The 21,527-nt window shown below is 37.0% G+C and overlaps 1 protein-coding gene across 2 annotated transcripts; it reads right to left on the bottom strand.

Moving 5' to 3' along the window:
- Nucleotides 1–9,635: 9,635 nt before the first annotated feature.
- LOC149406765 (exportin-4 protein) lies at nucleotides 9,636–20,024 on the bottom strand. Of its 2 annotated transcripts, XM_089608587.1 has the most exons (33): nucleotides 19,652–20,024; nucleotides 19,278–19,391; nucleotides 18,826–18,913; nucleotides 18,459–18,567; nucleotides 18,169–18,267; nucleotides 17,867–17,909; nucleotides 17,563–17,634; nucleotides 17,298–17,393; nucleotides 16,955–17,185; nucleotides 16,512–16,695; nucleotides 15,343–15,454; nucleotides 15,175–15,261; nucleotides 14,902–15,040; nucleotides 14,563–14,659; nucleotides 14,409–14,471; nucleotides 14,158–14,267; nucleotides 13,825–13,929; nucleotides 13,370–13,443; nucleotides 13,143–13,218; nucleotides 12,738–12,929; nucleotides 12,516–12,587; nucleotides 12,224–12,295; nucleotides 12,084–12,148; nucleotides 11,885–11,987; nucleotides 11,681–11,812; nucleotides 11,431–11,574; nucleotides 11,198–11,305; nucleotides 11,058–11,108; nucleotides 10,812–10,889; nucleotides 10,595–10,708; nucleotides 10,299–10,498; nucleotides 10,140–10,209; nucleotides 9,636–10,036 (listed from the first exon to the last, which is right to left on the bottom strand). In XM_089608587.1, the coding sequence occupies exons 2-33, from the start codon at nucleotides 19,374–19,376 to the stop codon at nucleotides 9,848–9,850; spliced, it is 3,474 nt and encodes a 1,157-aa protein (XP_089464713.1). In that variant the 5' UTR covers nucleotides 19,377–19,391; nucleotides 19,652–20,024; the 3' UTR covers nucleotides 9,636–9,847. The 2 variants fall into 2 exon arrangements, with proteins under 2 accessions (XP_089464713.1, XP_089464717.1); XM_089608591.1 differs by lacking the exons at nucleotides 17,867–17,909; nucleotides 18,169–18,267; nucleotides 18,459–18,567; ... (1 more) ...; nucleotides 19,278–19,391; nucleotides 19,652–20,024 and having other exon boundaries at nucleotides 17,523–17,621.
- Between the last annotated feature and the right edge of the window lie 1,503 nt (nucleotides 20,025–21,527).

Raw genomic sequence — 21,527 nt, 5'->3', positions numbered from 1 at the left:
AATTTGATTGTTCACTTGACTATTTGTGATTTTGTTGAAGAAATATTGGGAGACATCGGATCACTAAGGCCGACTTTCGTCCCTGCTCGACGGGTGGGTCTTGCAGTCAAGCTCCCTTCTGCCTTTGCACTCGAGGGCCAATCTCCGTTTGGCCCGAGGAAACCTTTGCACGCCTCCGTTACTTTTTATATAATTTTGGCAGCGCCCTGTCTGAATGTGTTCCAATTTCAAAAGAGTTCTATGCCCGACCCAAACTCTTTTTATTGGAGGGCCGGCTTATGGAATAGGACCTTAGACCCAACACATGACCAAGTCCTCGACCCTCAAGCTGAGTCCAGACCCGGGCATGAAAATGGCTTAAATTGGGTCTTAAAAGCCTAAACTATAATCATAAACAATAATAAATAAATATTTTAAAAAATTCAAAATGTACACTTTGAATCAAAACGACAAAAAATTTTAAAAAAAAAATCTATATCATTAATAATAAAATTGAGTTTATGTGTCAAAGGTTTTAAACATGAAAACATAAATTTTAAACAAAAATAAATATTTATTTTATTTAAAAATGGATGGGCCGAACCAAACCTAATTAAAGCTTGGGCCGGGTCCGGGTTGGGCTTTTTTTTAGGGCCTAGGCCGGGCTGGGTTTGAGGGCCTATACCTAGGTCTAACCCAGGACCTTCAACAAGCCCAGTTTGGCCCGACCCTTTTTTCGAAAAGGGTAAGGCTAGTCCAAAACCTCTAAAAGAGTCAGACCGGTTAGCCCATGGACGGCCTAGCCCAATTGACAGCAATACACCATAATCGTACACATCATAATCATAATGGTATATAAACAAAGTTTTAATGTACGTAAAGTATTGAGGCGTGAGCTCTCCGAACCTAGGGCGCCTGAGGCGCAACACCTCAGTATGTACGAGGCGTAAGCCTCAACTGATACTTTAAATATAATAGAAATATAATTGATATAGTAAATACATCAAATTTAAGGACTAAAATTCAGATTGGTATCAGAGCCATTACCAACAAATCTTTTCGACACCATGGGGATCACGAAGATGGAGATCGAACGATTCAATGGCAAAGGCGATTTCGCATTGTGGCGACAGAGAATGAAGGCGATTCTCGTACAAATGAAAATCTCCAAGGCGATCGATTCTGAAGCCAAACATGCTGAATCGGTCACCGATGAAGAAAAGGCAGAGATGAACGAACTCGCCTACAGCACAATCGTTCTGTACCTTGGAGACAAGGTCTTGCGAGAAGTTGCTAAGGAGAAAACCGCCATTGGCGTGTGGACAAAGCTTCAGAATCTCTACATGAAGAAATCATTGTCGAGGCGAATCTATCTCAAAGGGATGTTGTTTGGGTTCAAGATCCATGAATACAAGCCGATTGAAGACTATCTTGACGAATTCAATCGAATCGTCATAGATCTCGCCAATATTGAAGTTGATACCCCTGACGAAGATCAGGCAATTCTGATCTTGAATGCTTTACCTCCCTCTTTTGCAAACTTTGTAGATGCAATGAAGTATGGCCGATCCTCTATTACCTCTGAGGAAGTCCAATTGGCCTTGAAGGCAAAGGCTCTGCAATCAAAGGGAGAGAAGAAAGGCACGTCTGAAGGGCTTTTCGTTAAAGGCAAACAAGACAAGAAAACCTCCAAGAATTCCAAGAAAGGGAAGCAAAAGCGTGAGGATCCAGAGAAGCCTTTCGCCTACAAATGTTACAACTGTCACAAGGAGGGCCACATGAAGAAGGATTGCCCTGAACTGAAGAAGGATCAAGGAGCCTCCACTTCAAAATCTGGAAAAGCCTCATTGGCAGAAAATGAAGGCTATGACAGTGCTGAAGCTCTAATGGTGACCTGTGATCGATCAAGCATTGAATGGGTGCTAGACAGTGGGTGTTCCTTCCACATGACTCCTCAAAGAGAATGGCTTGAAGACTACAAACCTGAGGATGGCATGGTGCTCCTGGGAAACGACAAGCAATGTGTTGTCCTTGGCATAGGATCCATCAGACTTAAAAATCACCAAGGACAAACAAAGATCCTCAAGAAAGTAAGGTACATTCCTGAATTGAAGAGAAATCTTATCTCTCTTGGTGTCTTAGATCAGGCTGGTTACAAGTTCACCTCTGAAAATGGAATCTTGACTGTATCTAAGAAAGGGTTAGATGTACTTCAAGGTGTTAGAAGAAATGGTCTTTACTTTCTATCTGGTGAAACTACTACTGGTTTGGTTGCTACTGTGTCAAAGGAAAACTTGTCTAGACTGTGGCACTTGAGATTAAGACATGTCAGTGGAAAGGGGATGTCTGAATTGTCAAAACAAGGTCTTCTTGGTACCACTAACCTTAACACTACAGATTTCTGTGAAGAATGTGTGTATGGGAAAGCTTGCAGGACAAAATTTGGCAAGGGTGTTCATAGGTCTGAGGGAACTCTGGACTATATCCACACAGATCTATGGGGCCCAGCAAAAGTGGCATCTCTTGGAGGCAGTAGATACTATATGAGTATTGTTGATGATTACTCAAGAAGGCTGTGGGTTTATCTTCTAAAACACAAGAATGAAGCTCGAATCCCAGGCGAGCTCGACCTCCAGGCGAGATCGACCTCCAGACGAAACGGCACGATTCGCGATCTTCTCGCGGCGATTCTCGCCAACGGTCGCGTCTCCTCATTTAGTAGTTAATTTTAGTTACCGTTCAAACTAACGGTCACGTCGCTTCGAAACGAGCTATCGTTTGGCCAACGGTCGTGTCGTTTGCGACTATAACCGCAGTTCGACCGAAACAGTGCGTCTGTTCGTCGAACCTCTTCACGAACAGGTACGATTACTTATATAATCCGACTTCGGATTCAGTAATCTACACAGGTTTTCGAACCAACTTTCTCAACTCCCGAAACACTAATCCAGAAACATTGTTCTTGCTTATTTTCGGATTTTCACTCTGTCTTGGTGCAGTCCGAACCAGGCTTGTCGTATCCTGCGGTATTCTTGTACAAAAACCTTAAGACACTTTGGGGTACTCGAAATACTATAAGGAAAGCGTTCATATGCGTGATTCAAGCCTCGAAGTCTTCAATTTCGAAGAATTTTCTAACATAGACTACAATGAAATCTACTCACCAGTGGTCAAACACAGGTCCATTCGTATCATTCTATCTATGGTTGCTATTTTTGACTGGGAACTAGAACAGATGGATGTAAAAACTGCCTTCTTATATGGAGATTTGGATGAAGTTATCTATATGCAACAGCTTGAGGGATATGAGATAGGAAACAAAGCTGAAAAGGTGTGTTTGCTTCATAAATCTCTATATGGCCTAAAACAATCTCCTAGGCAGTGGTATTTGAAGTTTGACTTATTCATGGTGGAGATTGGTTTTGTGAGAAGTCAATATGACTGGTGTGTGTACTTCAAGGATGTAAAGGATGCTGGATATGTTTACCTACTCCTTTATGTTGATGATATGCTAATTGTAAGCAAGGAAATGTCAGAGATAAACAGGTTGAAGAGTCTTCTCAGCAAAAGGTTTCAGATGAAAGACCTAGGACCAGCTAAGGTCATTCTAGGCATGGAGATTCAGAGAAACGGGAAACTCAAGAAGCTTGGTCTTTTCCAGAAGAAGTACCTGACCAAGGTCTTGGAGAGATTTGATATGTTGGAGTCAAAGCCAGTTCTCACTCCTATAGCTCAACACTTCAAACTCTCTGCAACTCAAAGACCTGAATCAGAAGAAGAAAGGCTGCACATGAACAATGTACCCTATGCAAGTGCAGTGGGGAGCCTCATGTACTCTATGATTTGCTCCAGACCAGACATAGCTTATGCTATAAGTCTAGTAAGTAGATTCATGAGTGACCCTGGAAAAACACATTGGCAAGCTGTTAAGTGGATTCTCAGATACATTAAAGGAACAGTGAATACTAGCATCATCTATGGCTGCAAAAGTTCATCTGACTTCCAGGTTGAAGGTTATGTGGACTCTGATTATGCTGGGAGCATTGATACCAGGAAGTCTTTCACCGGGTATCTATTCACTATTGGTGGTGGAGTTGTTAGCTGGAAAAGCAACGTGCAGTCAGTAGTGGCTCTATCAACAACAGAAGCCGAGTATATGGATGTTACTGAAGCTGTGAAAGAGGCTATCTGGCTAAAGGGTCTAGTGACTGAACTTGGTTTCACTCAGAGACAGGTTGCAGTGCACTGTGACAATCAGTCTGCTATACACTTGTCCAAGCATCAGGTCTTTCACGAAAGGTCAAAGCACATTGACATAAAGATGCATTTTGTGAGGGACATTGTCAGCTCGGGAGAAGTGAAGATAGAGAAGATTGGTACTCAAGACAATCCATCAGACATGCTTACAAAGTCAGTTCCTGGACATAAGTTCACGCATTGTCTAGAGCTGATAAATGTGAGAAAGGAGATGGAAGGGGCTGGTCCTTAGGGATCAGTGACATGAAGATCACGTTTGCTACATGAGAGTTCAAGACTGAGGTGGAGAATTGTTGAAAATCAGTCATGGAACTACATCAAAGACTCGGCTTGTGCATCAGCAGTGTAGACAGACCGTTGGATCATCACAACAGAGTTAGCTTCCTGCGCAAGGCATCGACGGCTAGGATTGCTCGAGTGGTTTAATGAGTCTCATGCGTTGTATAAATAGAGAGAGATGTAGTGACGCTGTTTGTAACTTCAATTTTTCAGTTAGTAGTTGAAAACACTTGGAGAAACACTTTTGAGAGACTTATTGTAAGGGAAACACAATTTGGGGAAAAAGTGAGGACGAGTGTGTAAGAACTTCTTGATAGTGATCGTGATTTTCATTGCTGGATGTAGGCACATTGCCGAACCAGGGTAAAACGTGTGTTGAATTACTTTTCCGCGTTTGATTTGCTGGTTTATTGTATTTCTGGGTTTTGCTTGCACTGGAAGAAAACTAGGGTTCATTGGCTAGTTTGTGCAAGATTCACTACACAGATAATAGTTCAAAATCCGTACAGACTTAGTTAATTTGATATTAGTTATTTGTATATATCATAATTAGTTTATGATTTATAGGGTTAATTATGAGCAGTAAATTAATTAATTTAAAGTTAGATATCAGCAGTAGTTTTAAAACGTACTCTGTATCTTGCTATTTATAACGAGTAAAGATCATTCTGCTCCAATTTTCATTTCCACAAACACGAGATATTGTTCTTTGTTTTCAATAAATGATATTCATTTACCTGTCAAGTCATAGACTGTTTGTATTAATCGGATATACGAGATAGTACTTTACGCGACAAGTTTTTACGTAAGATTGTATTGCATTGTAGTCACTTCTGATATATATATATATATATATATATATATATATATATATATATATATATATATATATATAAATAAATAAAAAATAAAAAAATAAAAAATTGGTCCCATGGGAAATATATCAAGTCAACGAGAAATTTACATGTTGGGATTAAACGTGGCTTACCGGTAGCGGGACGGGACGGAATCCCCGCTACCGGTAATATAGGTAACGGGACGGGAGGTCCCGTTAAGCCTAACGGACGGGAGTCCCGTCCCGTTACTGTAGCTAACGGGATCCGCGGATCCCGTTAGCGACCGTTGAATTTATTTATTTTTTTTTTAATCTCGGCCGTTGGATCAAAGATCCAACGGCCGAAAAAATAGAGCCGTTTGAATATATCCGTTGATAGAGCCGTTTGAGCGAAATGAGGATTTTTTTTTTTTTTCCCACTTATTTCTAAAATCTATAAATACCCCCCCCATTTCATTCATTTTCTTCACACCTTTCCCTCAAACTCTCTCAAACTCTCTCAAATTATATCAATCTCTTTCTCTAATTCTCTCAAACTCTCTCAATTTTACTCTCTAAAGCTTTCATTTTCTCATGGCATCATCATCCCACAACCGAGGAGGTCGAAGGGGAAGAGCTTCCCGAGGTGAACGAATGCACCGTTTTGAAGAAAATTGGTTGCATTTGTCTCAAAACGCCCCCGACCCAAACACCGAATACTCTTTCGATCCAAATTATGTTGCTCCTACTTTCCACAATACGGAATTCACCGAAATTCCAAACACACAAATGCCATATTATCCTCAAATGGATCCCGAGCAAGCATATCAAGCACAAATACCGCCATCCGAAGTCGCTTTTCAAGAGTTTCAAGTGTTCGAGCAACATTATCGTCAATCCCAAAATCCAAATGAAGAAGAAGACGACGACGAAACCCAAGATCCAAATGAACAACATGATGACGAGGAGGAGGAAGATGAAGAAGAAGACGTCCCACCACCACCACCTCAGCCTCGAACTCAAGTTCCACGACCTCGACAACGTGAGCAACAAGAGGATACCCGACAAAGACGACAACGACGTGCCCGAGAAGAACAAGAACAACAACAACCACCTCAACAACAACAACAACCACCGCAACAACAACAACAACCTCAACAAGCACAAGCACCACGACGTCGAGCGAGGTCTGTTGTCTGGACGTTCTTTGAAGAGGTGATTGCCAACGGTGAAAAAGCAGGAAAATGTCACGTTTGTGGCAAAATCTTTAGCGCTCATAACACTAGAGTTGGGACGTCGCTATTGTGGAGTCATCACAGACACTGCCAGGGGGGGACACAATCTGGAGCCTCTACAACCCAAGTAAGTAACATCGACGATAGAAGATGCAGCCTGAAACCGGAGATGGTCGAAGCATTGACGTGCGGAAAAGATTGGATTCAACATCGAAATCGAGCACAAGAAACATTCATGTGCTTCGATATTCTAGACGATTTTGAAGTTGATTTTGCAAACGTAAACATAAATGGTTAAAGTATCGTGTATAACAAAGGGATATCCCGGCCCTTGTCCGGGATACATTTTCAAACATTTAACGAGGAAAGGGGTGCTCTTTTTCCTCGCCGTCGCACCTTTTTAGGGATCGGTGAGGTTTTTTAGGAGGCCCATTTTTAATTTCACATTCTTCTTTATTGTTTTTTTCTACCCATTTTTAATTATTTAACAACATTCATATTTTTTTATTTCTACCCACTTATTCAAAATCTTTTCACTTTAATCCTTTCATTTTATTTCTTAAATTCTTTTTTTCAATTTTTTTTTTTTAATGCCTAACGGGATCCGCGGATCCCGTTAGACATTAACCGCCTCCGTCCCGTTATATAACGGGACGGGACTCCCGTTCGGCGAATTAACGGGAGTCCGGGCGGGGGCGGGACGGGAGGCGCGGTAACTCCCGGTAAGCCACGTTTAGTTGGGATTAAGCTAGTGCAGGTATTCCCTTCAATAATTAAGTTTAAATAGTGACGTTGTGCAATGGTAATTTAGGTTTGTAGCATGGAATTATAATGCTTAATGTCACATTTTCTTTATCAATAACGTTGCAGGCAAATACGTGGGTAACAGACCTATCAAACTTCGCAAGAGCAATTGAAAGGAGAGAACAGATTTGGATGCCTTGTCGGTTTGAAAGTTTTTATTTTTATTTTTGGGTAAACGTGTTTTAAGGTAAGCGATTGCACTAGAGACCAAAGCCTTCAAAGAAGAGTGTACTGCACTAGTAAATACACCAGTGCAACTTGGTGGAAAGTATGATAATTTGGTGTCTGTATTTTTTTCCCTTCCTCATTTTGTTTCTCATTGCTGGAGAATTAAGACACTAGAAATATATTGGAAGCTGAAAATTTTATGATTTGGCATTCATGCAAAAGAGGGTCTTTGACAGTTATGTAGAAATTGATGTATTTGAGTTTATGACACTGATATTCCAATGGTCGTTCTCATGTGAATATTGAAGTAGAGAAAGAGCGTTTAGATAAAAATGTATATATACTTAAAAAGTTTTATCACTTGTTAGTTATTCTGAATAACAATTGAAAATAGGTGGAGTGGAAAGTTGTCGAAAGACTTAACCAGCGGATCTTGAATTTAATCCATAACATAGTTAATAAGTGACAATGGGTCTCTAACTTTTATCCTGGTGCCGCCACGTGGCGCCTCCAGGAGGCGACACGTGGCGGCACCAGGGGCCGACACGCGGCTTTTTTTTTTTTTTTTTTTTTTAGGGAGCCTTCCGGTTGTTTTTCTTTTTTTTTTTTTCCTTTTTTTAGGGAGCCTTCCGGTTGTTTTTTTTTTTTTTTTTTTTTCCTTTTTTCCTTTTTTCCTTTTTTTAGGGAGCCTTTCGGTTTGTTTTTTGTTTTTTGTTTTTTTCCAATTTTGAATTTTTTTTCCCTTCCAAATATCAATATATTTTGTATAATTTTTTTATGTATATTATAATCATAATTACCAATACTATATCAATAACATATATTATCATTTTTTTTTCCCGATCTTTAATTTTTTTTCCCCTCTCTCATCAATATATTTTGTATATATTTTTATTTCAACTTGAATCCTGGTGTCGCCATGCAACGACACGTGGAATCCATTTTTTTTCCCTTCCGATTTTGATTTTTTTACTTCCGATTTTGATTTTTTTCTTTCCAATTTGATTTTTTTTATATTTTTTATGTATATTATAATCATAATTATTAATAATATATTATACTATATCAATAACATATATTATCATTTATTTTTTTCCGACCTTGTAATTTTTTTCCCACTCTCATCAATATATTTTGTATATATATTTTTTTCGAACTTGAATCTTGGTCCGCCAGGCAGCGACACGTTGAAGCCATTTTTTTTTTCCTTCCAATTTTGATTTTTTTTTTCCGATTTTGATTTTTTTTCCCTTCCAAACATCAATATATTTTGTATGTTTTTTTATGTATATTATAATCATAATACTAATACTATATTATACTATATCAATAACATATGTTATCGTTTATTTTTTTTCCCGACCTTTAATTTTTTTTCCCTGTCTCATCAATATATTTTGTATATATTTTTATTTCAACTTGAATTCTGGTGCCGCTAGGCAGCGACACGTGGAACCATTTTTTTTCCCTTCCGGTTTTGATTCTTTTTTTACTTCCGATTTTGAATTTTTTTTTCCTTCTTTCATAAATATATTTTGTATAATTTTTGTATGTATATTAATTTTTTTCCTCCCTCTGTTATCAATATATTTTGTATAATTTTTTTATCTATATTATATTTAATATAATTAAAAGTCTAAACTTACTTTATTTTACTTATTTTTCTTTTTAATTTTTTTTTTTTTTAAATATTGCTGACTCGCGCGTAGCGCGTTTTTTCAACTAGTCAAAATTAGAAAATTTGCAAGAATACAGCAGACTTGCCCTTTTCTCTTTATGTAATGTAATTTTTACGGAGAAATGTGCTGTGGGGTTATTTCATGTGATTTTCCTAGAAAAAAAAATAAAATACTCTGTCACAGTTATACGGATTGGTTTGTCTAGTCCTGACTTCGGAAATGAATATTTCATTACGATTTTGTATTGGCATAGGTATCATTAAGGGTTGACGTTTCTGAGATTGATCTATGTTCAAGAAAAAACGATTGATGGGTTTTATGAACTCTGGAAGGAATTGGATTGGCATTTAGCCATTTACATTAAAAAAAATAACTCATGGGCATGAGGCAACCTGGTAGTGGAGGTTCTCACAGTAAAAGCAAAACAAAACCAGATACTCTTTGGCTGAATAATTGAGAGTACTCAAATGAAGGTCATACAAATGAAACTTGGAATATTCACAATCACAAATAGTAAAGCACCATGATCGGCAGTCCTTTCGGGTGTGTTTCCAGAAAAGAAGAAAATAGAACAAAATTTAAACCAAATGACACTATTTGGGTTCGCTACGCGATTTGATTGTGATACATTCTTACTTTGTCCGCAAAAAACCTCGAACTTCAACCAGGAAGCAAGTTAGATTCTTCCTGAAAACCTGATAATTCTTACGCTCCAGATCTGGCGTTAGCTGATTTGCGCTCGTCAAGGTCTGCAATGCGTTGGCCAGCCTTGATTTCAGCTCCGGATTCGATTGTCGTTCTATCAACTCGTTGCCCAATCTCTGCACCAAAGTTCCATTTCAACAGGGCCGTGATAAGAAAAGAAAAAAAGAACGGGTGATAAAAGGATTCTGGGTGTAAAAGCTAATGGTACATAGAGATTACTTGGTAAAGGCCGTGCTCACACAGCAACAAAGGCAGAAGCGCATCCGCTGCACCGCTGACTAGGTCGGGACTGAGGTCACAGGCGAAAATATTGGCATAAGAAACGGAACATAAAACTGTGCCTCGATCGAATATGCAAAATGTATTCACATAGTGTACCTGTAATCCTCGAAAAGGAGTAATTGCAGTACCGAACGAAGATACCGGCTCAAAATGCCTTCTTGAATATTTCCACTCTGGTCCTTGACACCAGAAGTGGCGTGCGAGCCCAGTCCTATGTTACCGGCTCTCGTTTCGGAGTAGTGATAAGATGCTAAAGCTCTCAAAGATCTCATACACATATCAACGATTTCTGTATCCTGAGCAGGTTAAATAAGCCAGAGTTTAGCCAATCCACGTGCGGTTAAAATTTTCGTTCAGAGTTGAGTTAACATGACAAGAGAGTAATTCTCTACCTGATGGTGAAGACCAAAGTCAAGAGTTCCTATTACATGAGAAAATGCATCGGGGCTTAGTTGTGCGACTGTTTCAGGGTAAACCTCCAACATATGTGATAGGAGCCCAAAATACTGCAGAAGAATACACCCCAATCTTAGCTTTTGAAAAATTTCGGGTTTTAAATATTGGATTAAAGTCAATGGAATGATAATCAAATGCATCCATGGGTCTTACATCATAACATAGCTTCGGGTATTTCAGCAGTTCCAAAGATATCAAGGGAGTGATTATGTGTAGACCAAAATAGACAACCTTCAAGAGAGTGAGACCAGACAAACACCACCAATTAGAACCAAAGAAAATTTTACAGAATTGGCCAGGACTGACAGACTGACGTGACTGCCTCCACTGGTGAAACTGAAACTAATGGCAAACTGTTTTTCATGTTTTTTTTCCTTACGAGATTACAATCCAAATTACCTGGGAGATGTTTGTGCTCTGTGTTTCATTAGAATCTGATGAAAAATCAACCTGAAATTTAGAGTTTATGTAGTGTTACAACTAGAACTAATGGTAACGACAGTAACAACTTCTGTACGCATAGAACTAAAAAACCCAACCAGATCTTTGGAACAAAGATGAGAAAGGAGTTGAAGAAGAGCACGCAAATCTTTGTATTTCTCCGTCTTTGCTTCATTGAGCAAACTGCTTGAAAGGCTCAATGAAATCTGGAATAACAGTTCAGTTACCGACAAGTGATTTATGTTTACTTCTGGTAGACAGATGTAGGTAACAATGGAATCTGAATTAGGTATACGAGTCCGGTTGAGCTGAAGAAGAAAGTGAAATATACCTTTCCAAGGTTGTGTGATGAGTAAAACTGAAGCAAACTCATGCAGAAATTAACGACCGTGGTTGTTTCGTTAGACTCTAAATAGCATATTTGCCGATCCACCCAGTCAACAACAAACTTAAGTAGCAGATAAACAACTGCAGACTAAGCAAACCAGTAAAAGATTGATTTCAATTAGAAGATCTGCAGCAATGCTGAACAATTCATTCCAACTTCCAGCTACAAGTTTCTAAGCAATAAACAAACATACCTCATCTTTGTAAGCCTCGAGCAGTACAAGAACGGGGTTCATTACAGAGTGACCCAACTCATAAATTGCTTTCTGGGTTCGAGGTTCTGAGGCACTAACGGCACCTCGAAGCCGCTCCAACAAGCAGCTGACCTATACGATGCTGAGTCGTGATATAATTCGTAATAAAGATATAAGCATAAATCTTCAAGTTTGAGTCCTCACCGATAGGATAATGTCAGGTTGCGACGCGATTTTCTTGAAGTCTTTCTTTCTTGACAGCTCGGCAACATATGCTGCCATATGGCCAATGAGATCCCTTACATACCTGAATAAAATGGGTGAATATATTACCATCTGCAATATGATGAATTCAGACACATTAAAAGATAATAGGGGAAGAAACTCGAGCGTTCAAACTCACTGATTTGACAATTCTACACTTCTCAAGCCAGAAGCTGAACGGACTAGAGTTTGAGCAAGTGATCGCTGAAATAAAGGGAAAACACGGTGCTTAATCAAAGAAGACAAACAAAGGTATCAGTCAAATTTATCTTGTTTTACCTGGTGAGCTGAGTTCAGCAAAAGCAATGTATTATCGCTAGCAAAAGCATTTGCTAGTTCACGCCAAGAATCCTGTGATTCAGACAGAATATCAAGAAAGAAAATGAGACATGTCTACATCTCAGTTGTGATGGAAAGCAGAAAACTGCACAGAGAACAAGTACTAGGTCGCGAAAGTTCATACTGAACATAACCCAAAAATTAAAATGCCTAGCTTATGTTGTAGCCTGAAGAATCAGAAGATCCAAAACTGACAAAAAGACCCAACTCAAAGTTACTGTCTTTGACATACCAGGTTGACAAGGTGAACACAAATATGCTTTTGGAGAACTAATGCATGAAGTAGCTGATGACAAGTGAATGCCTGTCAAGTAAGCAAAAAGCACAGCACCATCAATTTTTAATCTGAAAATAGTTGATGAGATGCATAAAAGACTTGTAGAAATAGAATTAAAAAAACATATACAAAACAGTCCGAAGCGCATCAATTAAACTGATATTTATGAATGCATACCTGAAGATCTCTCTCCCCGGGATATGATATAAGCGTCGTTAAGGATATGCGAACAATAATGTCAAGCACTGGTTTGCCTTGACCGTCTTGTCCAAAGAAGCTCACGAGTACTTTTCCAGAGTTGATATCAACATTCTCTACTGGAGGCATTAGATATGTAGAAGACCATCTTGCAAGAAACCATACAACAGCCTGTCCCAAGTATAAGCTCAAGCATATAAATTGATGGCATAACTCAACAATGATACACGATATAATTGATTGAAATGTTGACCTTAGGCGAAACAGACAGATATGTCTTAGTGCCAGCTAGGCGACACAAAACTGTTGTCGAAGAAGATGCAAGAGTGCATTTTATCTATGTACCGGGATATGATACTATTATGAATAAAGTAATGACGATACCTCCATAAGTCGAGGACTGAACACGGATGCCCTCATTTCTGGATTTAGGCTTTGCTCAGCAAATTTTATAATTGAGCTGGATAAATGATAATGCCAATAAGTTTGTCAGTTTTTACTCTTAAACAAATAACCATGAGCCAGGTGTCTACTTTATCTACCGAAAGTGAAACAAAAGAGTTTATTATGTCACCAGAACACATATACATACAGCAATAAGAACAGTTTACCTGCAAAGTATAAGGACTGGGTGTTTCTCTGCCTCCACAATATCGGAAAACTGGGTTTGTATAGCATTTGGGATCTGAAAACCCAAGAGAATAAGTAAACATCGACTACAACTCAATGCCTAGTAATGCTTCCACTTATGTGCTATGACAAAATATGGATTCTGAATAATGGACTTCATATCCCCCATCTTTTACACATGCTATTTCGTTCTTAAATTTTCTTTAGAGAGAGAACAAATTGAATAAAAAAGAAAAATAGTAAAGCCTTGGGAAAGCCAGTTTGTATAACAAAGTTTATCAATCTCTGTAAAGATTCGACAATCATAAAGGTACATCGTTCTTTTCTATACATAAAGTTGTGTTTCTTTGTCCGGGAAACAATGTAGAAGATGTAGGACATCCATTTATTCCAACTAATGATGAGATTATAGTAATACTAACCAGTTACCACTTACCAATGGTGTTTCACCCTCCCCCTCATCAGCAATAACATGCCCGATGATCAGTAACAATGAGTACAATTCTTCTAGAGTTTCAGTGTGATCAACAATGCCCCTTCCCTAAGAGTGAATAAAAATAACTTGAGAATGATCAACCATAGCAAAGAATAGAAGTTTCAGAAGGAAAAAAAAAACAAAAAAAACAAAACAGTCAACTGTCTCAGCGTGGTATACGAGTTTATATCCTTTCTTTTCACTGATTAATCATTGACAAAATCACCTAACACTTAATTTCGAACTAAGATGGACAGCAGATATTTTCCTAAGAAATTAAAAGGCAAAGGATACCTGATTAAGACGTGCCCAGCGATCAGAAAACAGGCCGGTCAGAAAAGGAATTGTGGAATCAACAGCTGCTCTAGCAATAAGAGCATACGAGCTTAGCCGTTCATCCATTGCTGTGACCAGCAAACAATGAAACAATGTAAGCTATGAAAGAAATCTCTGGTGATACCGTAGTATGCTAGTTCAAGTTCAATATAATATATATCATCCATGATTCAATGTCTTAATAGAGTACACATAGCCTTCTACCATACCAGTAATGGAAGCCTGAAGATAGTTTATATCATCATCATCATTGTATGCCGACGCAGATGCAGCTATAACACAGAGGACCATTTGTTATTAAGATATACTAGAGTTTACAGCTTGTGTGCTGAAATCAGTGGTAAATTGACATATCAGAATTACCAGTTAACTCTGACTGTACAATTAGGGCAAAGAGATTGGCAATAGCACTTCTTCCTTCAGGTGGAAGCAACGCTGTACCACCATTTCTGTTCTCTGGCTGAAGAGGAGGGAAATTTATTTTAAAACCCGGTGCTCATTTGGCTAACAGGTCATATAAGAAACAGCGTGGACAGCGTCCTAGAATAGGGGCTTCAATAAACCAACAAGAAAACCCCAGCATTGCAAAATGATAAATGCAATAATATCTTATGCTTGATGTGTATGGCGAAAGTTCACAAGTAAAACAAGTAATACGTAACAAGAAATTCTCCTGATCTTTGCTGTAAAAGGAATGTATACCACGAGGAGGGCGGTCCATGTATCAAGCAAAATATCCCGTGCCTCCCAACTCCATGTTTCCTCTTCAGAGTTGTTCCTTATGAGGTTCTTAACAACTTCAATCATCAAGTTTGATAACAAGGCAAGTGTACCAAAGGGCCTGACACATTTTAAAATAAAATTAAAAAAAATAAAGACCATCTAAAAAAATAATAGGCCTGCGAATGTGTCATACTCAGCACGATTTACCGTAATTTAAAAAAAATTATTAATGTTTGCTACACTGCCACTAACCTAGAGGATTTTAAGAGCTTGTCAAACACCAAAGGATTTGTAATAGTTGCAACCGATAACAACGCACGACAGCCATCGAGCATTTCACTGGACACAAAAACGAGAGTGAGACTTCCAAATAAATTAAAATTTGAAACACTCGAGTAAGGTTGTTTTATGTGACCTAACCTTTCACTCTTTCCATTTTCTATAGCTCTTGAAACAGCTTCAGGAGGATCAATCCACTGTATAACTCCCGAAAGCAATTGAAGCAGATGGTGTTCATGCATTTGCACATTATCTAGAAAATAGAGCAAGTTACCAAAAGAAACTCATAACTATGAATGAAGGATTGAAGGATTCAAAAATATAATAACTCGGACCCTAAGATGTAAGTTTAGGGGAATGCAGAATCATTTAAGCACCATTAAAATTTGTGTCCTGGCTTAATCATCATCAAGGTTGAACTTCATATGAAATGCAGTTGACTTGGAAGAAGAAAAAAAAAATTTAAAAAAAAAAAAAAAAAAAAAAAACACTTAAGTGTTCACTTTATTGTTTCAGGAATACGCGGCCTCCTCAGTTTTCTACTTTGAACGGGTCTTTTAACCAGTTGACATTTGTGATGCCAGATACTTGACAAAAATTTAACTCGAAGAAATAAAGGGAAAATATCAACAGTATCCCTCCTGTTTAATCAAAATGCGAGATTTATCCCCTCTATTTCTAGAAATATCAGACATATCCCTCCAGTTTAATATAAATGACATATACATCCCCTAAAAATGTTATATTACAAATATCACCCTTTTTCGTTTATTTTTTACAAAACAATAATTTGAACTCCCCAAAATACCCTTAATGAAATAATTTTTTATTTTCTATTCTATATACAAAAAGTTTAAATTAAAAAATTTCTTTATAAAAAGTTATGGATTTTTTTTATAAAGAGAGATTTTAATTTTTTTTAATAAAATAGTAAATAAATATTTATTCTGTTAAGGGTATTTTGGGGAGTTCAAATTATTTTTTTTGTAAAAAATAAACGAAAAGGGTGATATTTGTAATATAACATTTTTTTAGGGGAGGTATATGTCATTTATATTAAACTAAAGGGATATGTCTGATATTTCTAGAAATAGAGGGGATAAATCTCGCATTTCGATTAAACACGAGGGATAGTATTGATATTTTCCCAGAAATAAATTTTACTAACAATAAGAAAAGTGTGATTTTTTTTTTCTAAGATCTTTTGTTTTTACTTTAATTGATTAAACTAGGAAATAGAGGAAACATCTCAGACCAAATTTGAAACCATATATGTAAACGATCATGTAAGTAGAAGATAAATAAGTTACCGGAAGGAAACACTGTTCCCGTCAAGGAGCAGAACTGTACGATCAATTTCCGGGCAGATAAAGCGATAGGGCAGTCCAGCCAGTAACCTTCACATGAAAACTTCTGTCTCAATGCTCCATATAAGTTCAAGAGCCATCCAACATGGCCACTAGTAATCAAAACCTCGCGCCATGCAGGACCAGGCTGCACCACATCAATATAGAACATAATAAGAAAATGTTAAGCAACACAAATGAGGACAATTACAGGCTGTGTTTTAGATTGTCAGTAGGTATTGAGTAAGAAGTTGCAAGGTTGGCTGTTTCCCAAAATAACATTGATATCGAAATTGTACCAAGTGAGTCTCAGTTTCTGTTTCGGCTGAAAGAGCAAGCTAAGCTTAAATATATATATATATATATATATAAGAAATAACCGTGGGAGGTTTAGAGGAATTAGATACCTGAACTAAGTTACACTCGGATCTCTTAGATGAATCGTTGTCTTGCTTGACTCCACCTGAGAATACGCTAATTGCTGCGCCACTAGAGGCACGTGGGAAATCCCAGTTCAGGATTTGAAGCATGAGTCGAAGAGCCGCGTTACAGGCTTTAACCTCAGGTACGGCAGAATCAGACTCGATTATTTTATTTGTGACGCTTACAGCAGCATCTCGTGCCCAGCAATAGAATATCTATGTTCAAGTAAAACCAATATATACATAACAGCATTCATACAGCAAAAACCAAAAAATATATAAATATATAAAATCTTTACAAACACAATACAAAACAATTGAAAAAGACCTTCAAATGTTCCCGCGCCAATGATTTTCGACATTGCTCGTGGAACTCCCTTGGAAGTCCCATTGCGCTCGCGGTGGAAGGAGAAAATTCAGACACCTGAATGGAATAAATTCTTTGTGTAAGCTCTGGAAATATTTTAAATGTTCATACAGAAAAGGAGAGAAAAAAAAAATTAATAACAAAATCAAAGAAGCAATGTAGTGTTCCACAAAACTGGTACATAACTGGTATTACTTCCATTGTCGTATTCCAAGGAAATACATACCAAAGCTTCCAGGAAGTTGATTCCTATGAACTGCACATCTACACCATGAACGCCAGAAATTGCTTGGTTTACCTGCAGCTCTAAAACTGTTAAGACAAATTCCCAGGCTAAGGCACTCAAGGCATGGTAAGGACTGAAAAAACCAAAGAATTCTAGATAAATTGAGCACTTGCTCATATATAAGAATGAAATAATCAGTTAGCTACCTCAACATGTCTATGGAAATTATAATATGATATGTAAAAATAAAAAAATAAAACATTTCCAATATGGACAGATGAATGAGCATAAAGAAAAATAGTACCTGAAAGAAAAATGAGTCCTTCTCAGCAGCTGCGAAGTCGAGCCTACACGAAAAATACGCTTTGTTAAAGACTTTTTTCATTTCTCCTCAAAAGGACATTTTGAAATTTCTAAGCCACGACTAACTTTCGAGCTTTTCTAGAATGCAACCATAACTGTTGAATTCGGAAGCATCATAGACCTCAGTCTTATAACTCTTCCTCGAAATATTCCATCTCCATATGAAATACAGTCAAAACATTACAGACGAACATTTTATCCCCTGTTACACACACACACACAACTTAATTATGCACTACTTACCAGCCCCTTTTCAACAGTTGTGCGGCCACAGAAGAGACCTTTGCTTGAACATAGCCCTCGGAAGAACTTGCATGTTGCATAGGGTAACACAGGCAAAAACTGCGACCAAAAAAAAAAACCTTCATCAGAAATATTATATAAAAACATGCCCACTAGATAGTAGTAGTAGTAGTAGTAGTAGTAAGACATTTTAACTGAGAGTCCCGTCAAATAGAGATTTTTTCTTTCGAACATCTTTCGAGAACCAAATAAAAATGCCGGATTATGAAACGTTGTTTTTAATGTGTAACCTAATCAAGTTTCTTCTGTCATCAGAACTCAAAAAACTCCATTCTCTTATGGCTGCATTTCTGATTGCCCCAGCAGCCTGAAACCTTGCACTCGCCGCCTGAGAATTCTCTGAGACGAGAACTAATTATCAGTGACGGGAATTTAATATATTTACTGCACATATTGAGATATACTTAGTCTTATTTGGATGGTACATCACCCAGTTTTTTTTTCTTTTTTTTTTTTACTTTCTATATATGAAATACACCAAGGATAAACTGATGCTCAATGCTAAAAAAGAAAAATCAACGGCAAACTAGAGCAGAAAAAATGAGAGCTTCAGTGTACATAATGCATCAACACAACAAAAAAATCTCACAAACTAACCGAGAATGAATTTACAAGCTTGATATGGCTGGTGAGACTGCGACAGTGAAAGAATAGTTGCCTCAGCCTCGGCGGGATTTATGTGCAACTGTATGAAGCACAACAAGCAAGTCATAACTCATAAGCAGAAAAAAAAAATGACTCATAACTCATATTTTCCAAACCATTCCTTGAGATTGAATAACAATAAGCTACATTCAAGAAATGGTAAATAATTTATCAAAACAAAATAATCACAGAATATTTTGTACATGGAAAAAAAGAGCGAGACAAGGTCTCCTAAAACCTTTAGTAAACCTAAAACATTTCAAAAGAGGATCAACTTCGAGATCCTTTCATTTGAACTCATCCTCTTCTTAAGTGAAAGATATATTGATCGAAACATTCCTGCGAATCGCAAAGCAATCAAACAAGGCAAAAACGGCGATTTTTTTAATCAATAAAAAATTAACCTGAATGGAATGGCAAGCTTGCTCAATGGCATTCATGGTGAGCTGAAGCTGAGCCAAATCTGGAGGCCCGCCATCAGAATTCCCTTGAAACCCTTGCATCGTCGCTCGAATTCTCTGCAATCAATCCGAGACCAAACGCAAATGATTCACTTTGTTTTACTTCGTTCTTTTTTTATTCTATATATTTTTTAATTATCACTGATAGCATATGTGAACATGAAAATATTCAAAAAAAACCATATTCAATAGTTCGGTATAGAGATTATATTATTATCTCTGTATAATATTATATAGTCAGTCTTAACTGTTCACGCTATGCGTTTCTTTTTTTAGGAGATGGTCGGAAAAAATACATAATGCTTTGAACTGTATACCTAATGTTACTTTATGGTTCAAGTGTTCATTTCTGCCTCAAATCAGCAAGTGAAGGAGCTGAAAGCCATCAAGTCCGGCATCAGCGCCGACGGACTTCGGCGGCGGCGTTGTCGGAGTTGTCCTGAGACTCGCCTACGTCGTTTTCTCCGCCGCGGCGGCGTGATGCGAGAGATAAGAGCGAGGATGGAGAGATTCGCGAGGTCTGAATCACCTTCGCATTTGCCACGAGAGGACGAGAAATTGACGGGAAGAGAAATTGAGCTGCCGAGAAGAGAAGAGCAGGGGTCGGACGAGGCTGCGACACCGTAAATTGGGGCTGTACTTTCTTTTTCGTCTCCGATTAAATATTTCTTCTGCAAAATTACCATTTGAGATGTTTTTATTAACTCCGTCTCAAATTAAATGACTTTTTTATTTGAAAAATAAATTCCTCTAAACCTTATTTTTCTTTTCATTCTTTATGTTTAAATACGTTCTTACATGGGGTTCATTAGGTATATAGTCAACTTGAACTTTTGCTTTTGTAAAATAACCAACGTTTCAATAATCATTGCATTTTGTTTACGCATATTTACAAGCGTATATTTACAAAAATACCCATAAATACCCAAAAAAATTAAACTTATTTATGGTTATTTTTGTAAAAATACACTTGTAAATAAAATGCAGTGGCTATTTACTTAAGATTTACGAAACATTGATTATTTTGCTAAACCCACTATTTTACTAATTTTTTGTTTTATTTATCTCCATTAGAGAGGAGAGCATTAAAATCTTTAATGGTTGTGTTTGAGGACTTGCTAGTAAATTGTACAAAGTTGAAGCTATTTGCTCCACCATTGTTTTAATATTTGGCTATTTGCTTCATATAGAGCAAATTAACTCTAAACAAAATTAATGAGCCCCACTTTTTTTTCAACCAATATAAATGGAATAAAAAGTAAAATAAAATTATATATATATATATATATATATATATATATATGATTAATATTCAAGCAAAGAGATGGATATTGGCTTACCACTAGAGGTAATGTTGCTTCAAAAAGTTGTAGCTTAAAATACTATTGTGACAAATGGAGTCAATGTGGTATTAGTTTATCATCAAAGATGCTCTTACCCTTTCCTTCCAACTTTTTTTTTCTAATGATAATAAACTTCTTACTTTCATTTCAGTCATCCTCTTCCTCATTCTTTAAAAAAAAAAAAAAAAAAAAAAAAAATTCATTCTTATGCCTACTCCTTGTTCGTCTTCTCCAAAGTCGACTATTTTTGTTTTCTGGAGCTCAACTGATATTTCCACTGAAATTTTTATGGTATTTGAAAAGTGAATTTTGAGAGTAAATAAGTAAATGTCAATTTTTTACAAAGATAATGTTCCAAGATTTTGATAAAGTGTAGTTATAAAGTTTTAGTTGAGATATATAGGCAAATTTTAGAAAGAAAAAAAAAATATGGTTGTTGCGATCGGGAACAACCATAAAAAAAATAAAAATAAAAATAAAAGAAAGATCAACTAACTCGTGTGATTTTTTGTTGTTCTTGATGGTATTTTTTTATTATTTATAATTTGAATAATACTAATGTTTTTCATGATGATTGTTTATATAAATAAGCTCATAGGTTAGTATAGTTTATGAATTGAGATTGAATGTGACACTATATTAGAACACGTTTGGCTTAGCTGAATCGTAGCTTAAAGCGAAAGTATAGAAGATAATGTCATTGACTTAAGCTCATATGCTTGACATTAAAAAGACAGTGTCACACAAAAATTAAATTTTTTTACATGTATTTATGAGTATAGATTAGAATAAATTTAATAATGATATGTTAATTATTAAAGAAATAAATTTGTATATTTACATCGATTTT

This window comes from Urtica dioica, chromosome 1 (assembly GCF_054948205.1).
Source record: "Urtica dioica subsp. dioica isolate 48M chromosome 1, U.dioica_male_clone48M_v1_H2, whole genome shotgun sequence".
Classification (NCBI taxonomy): Eukaryota; Viridiplantae; Streptophyta; class Magnoliopsida; order Rosales; family Urticaceae; genus Urtica; species Urtica dioica.
This window is presented reverse-complemented; position numbering and strand designations above follow the sequence as displayed.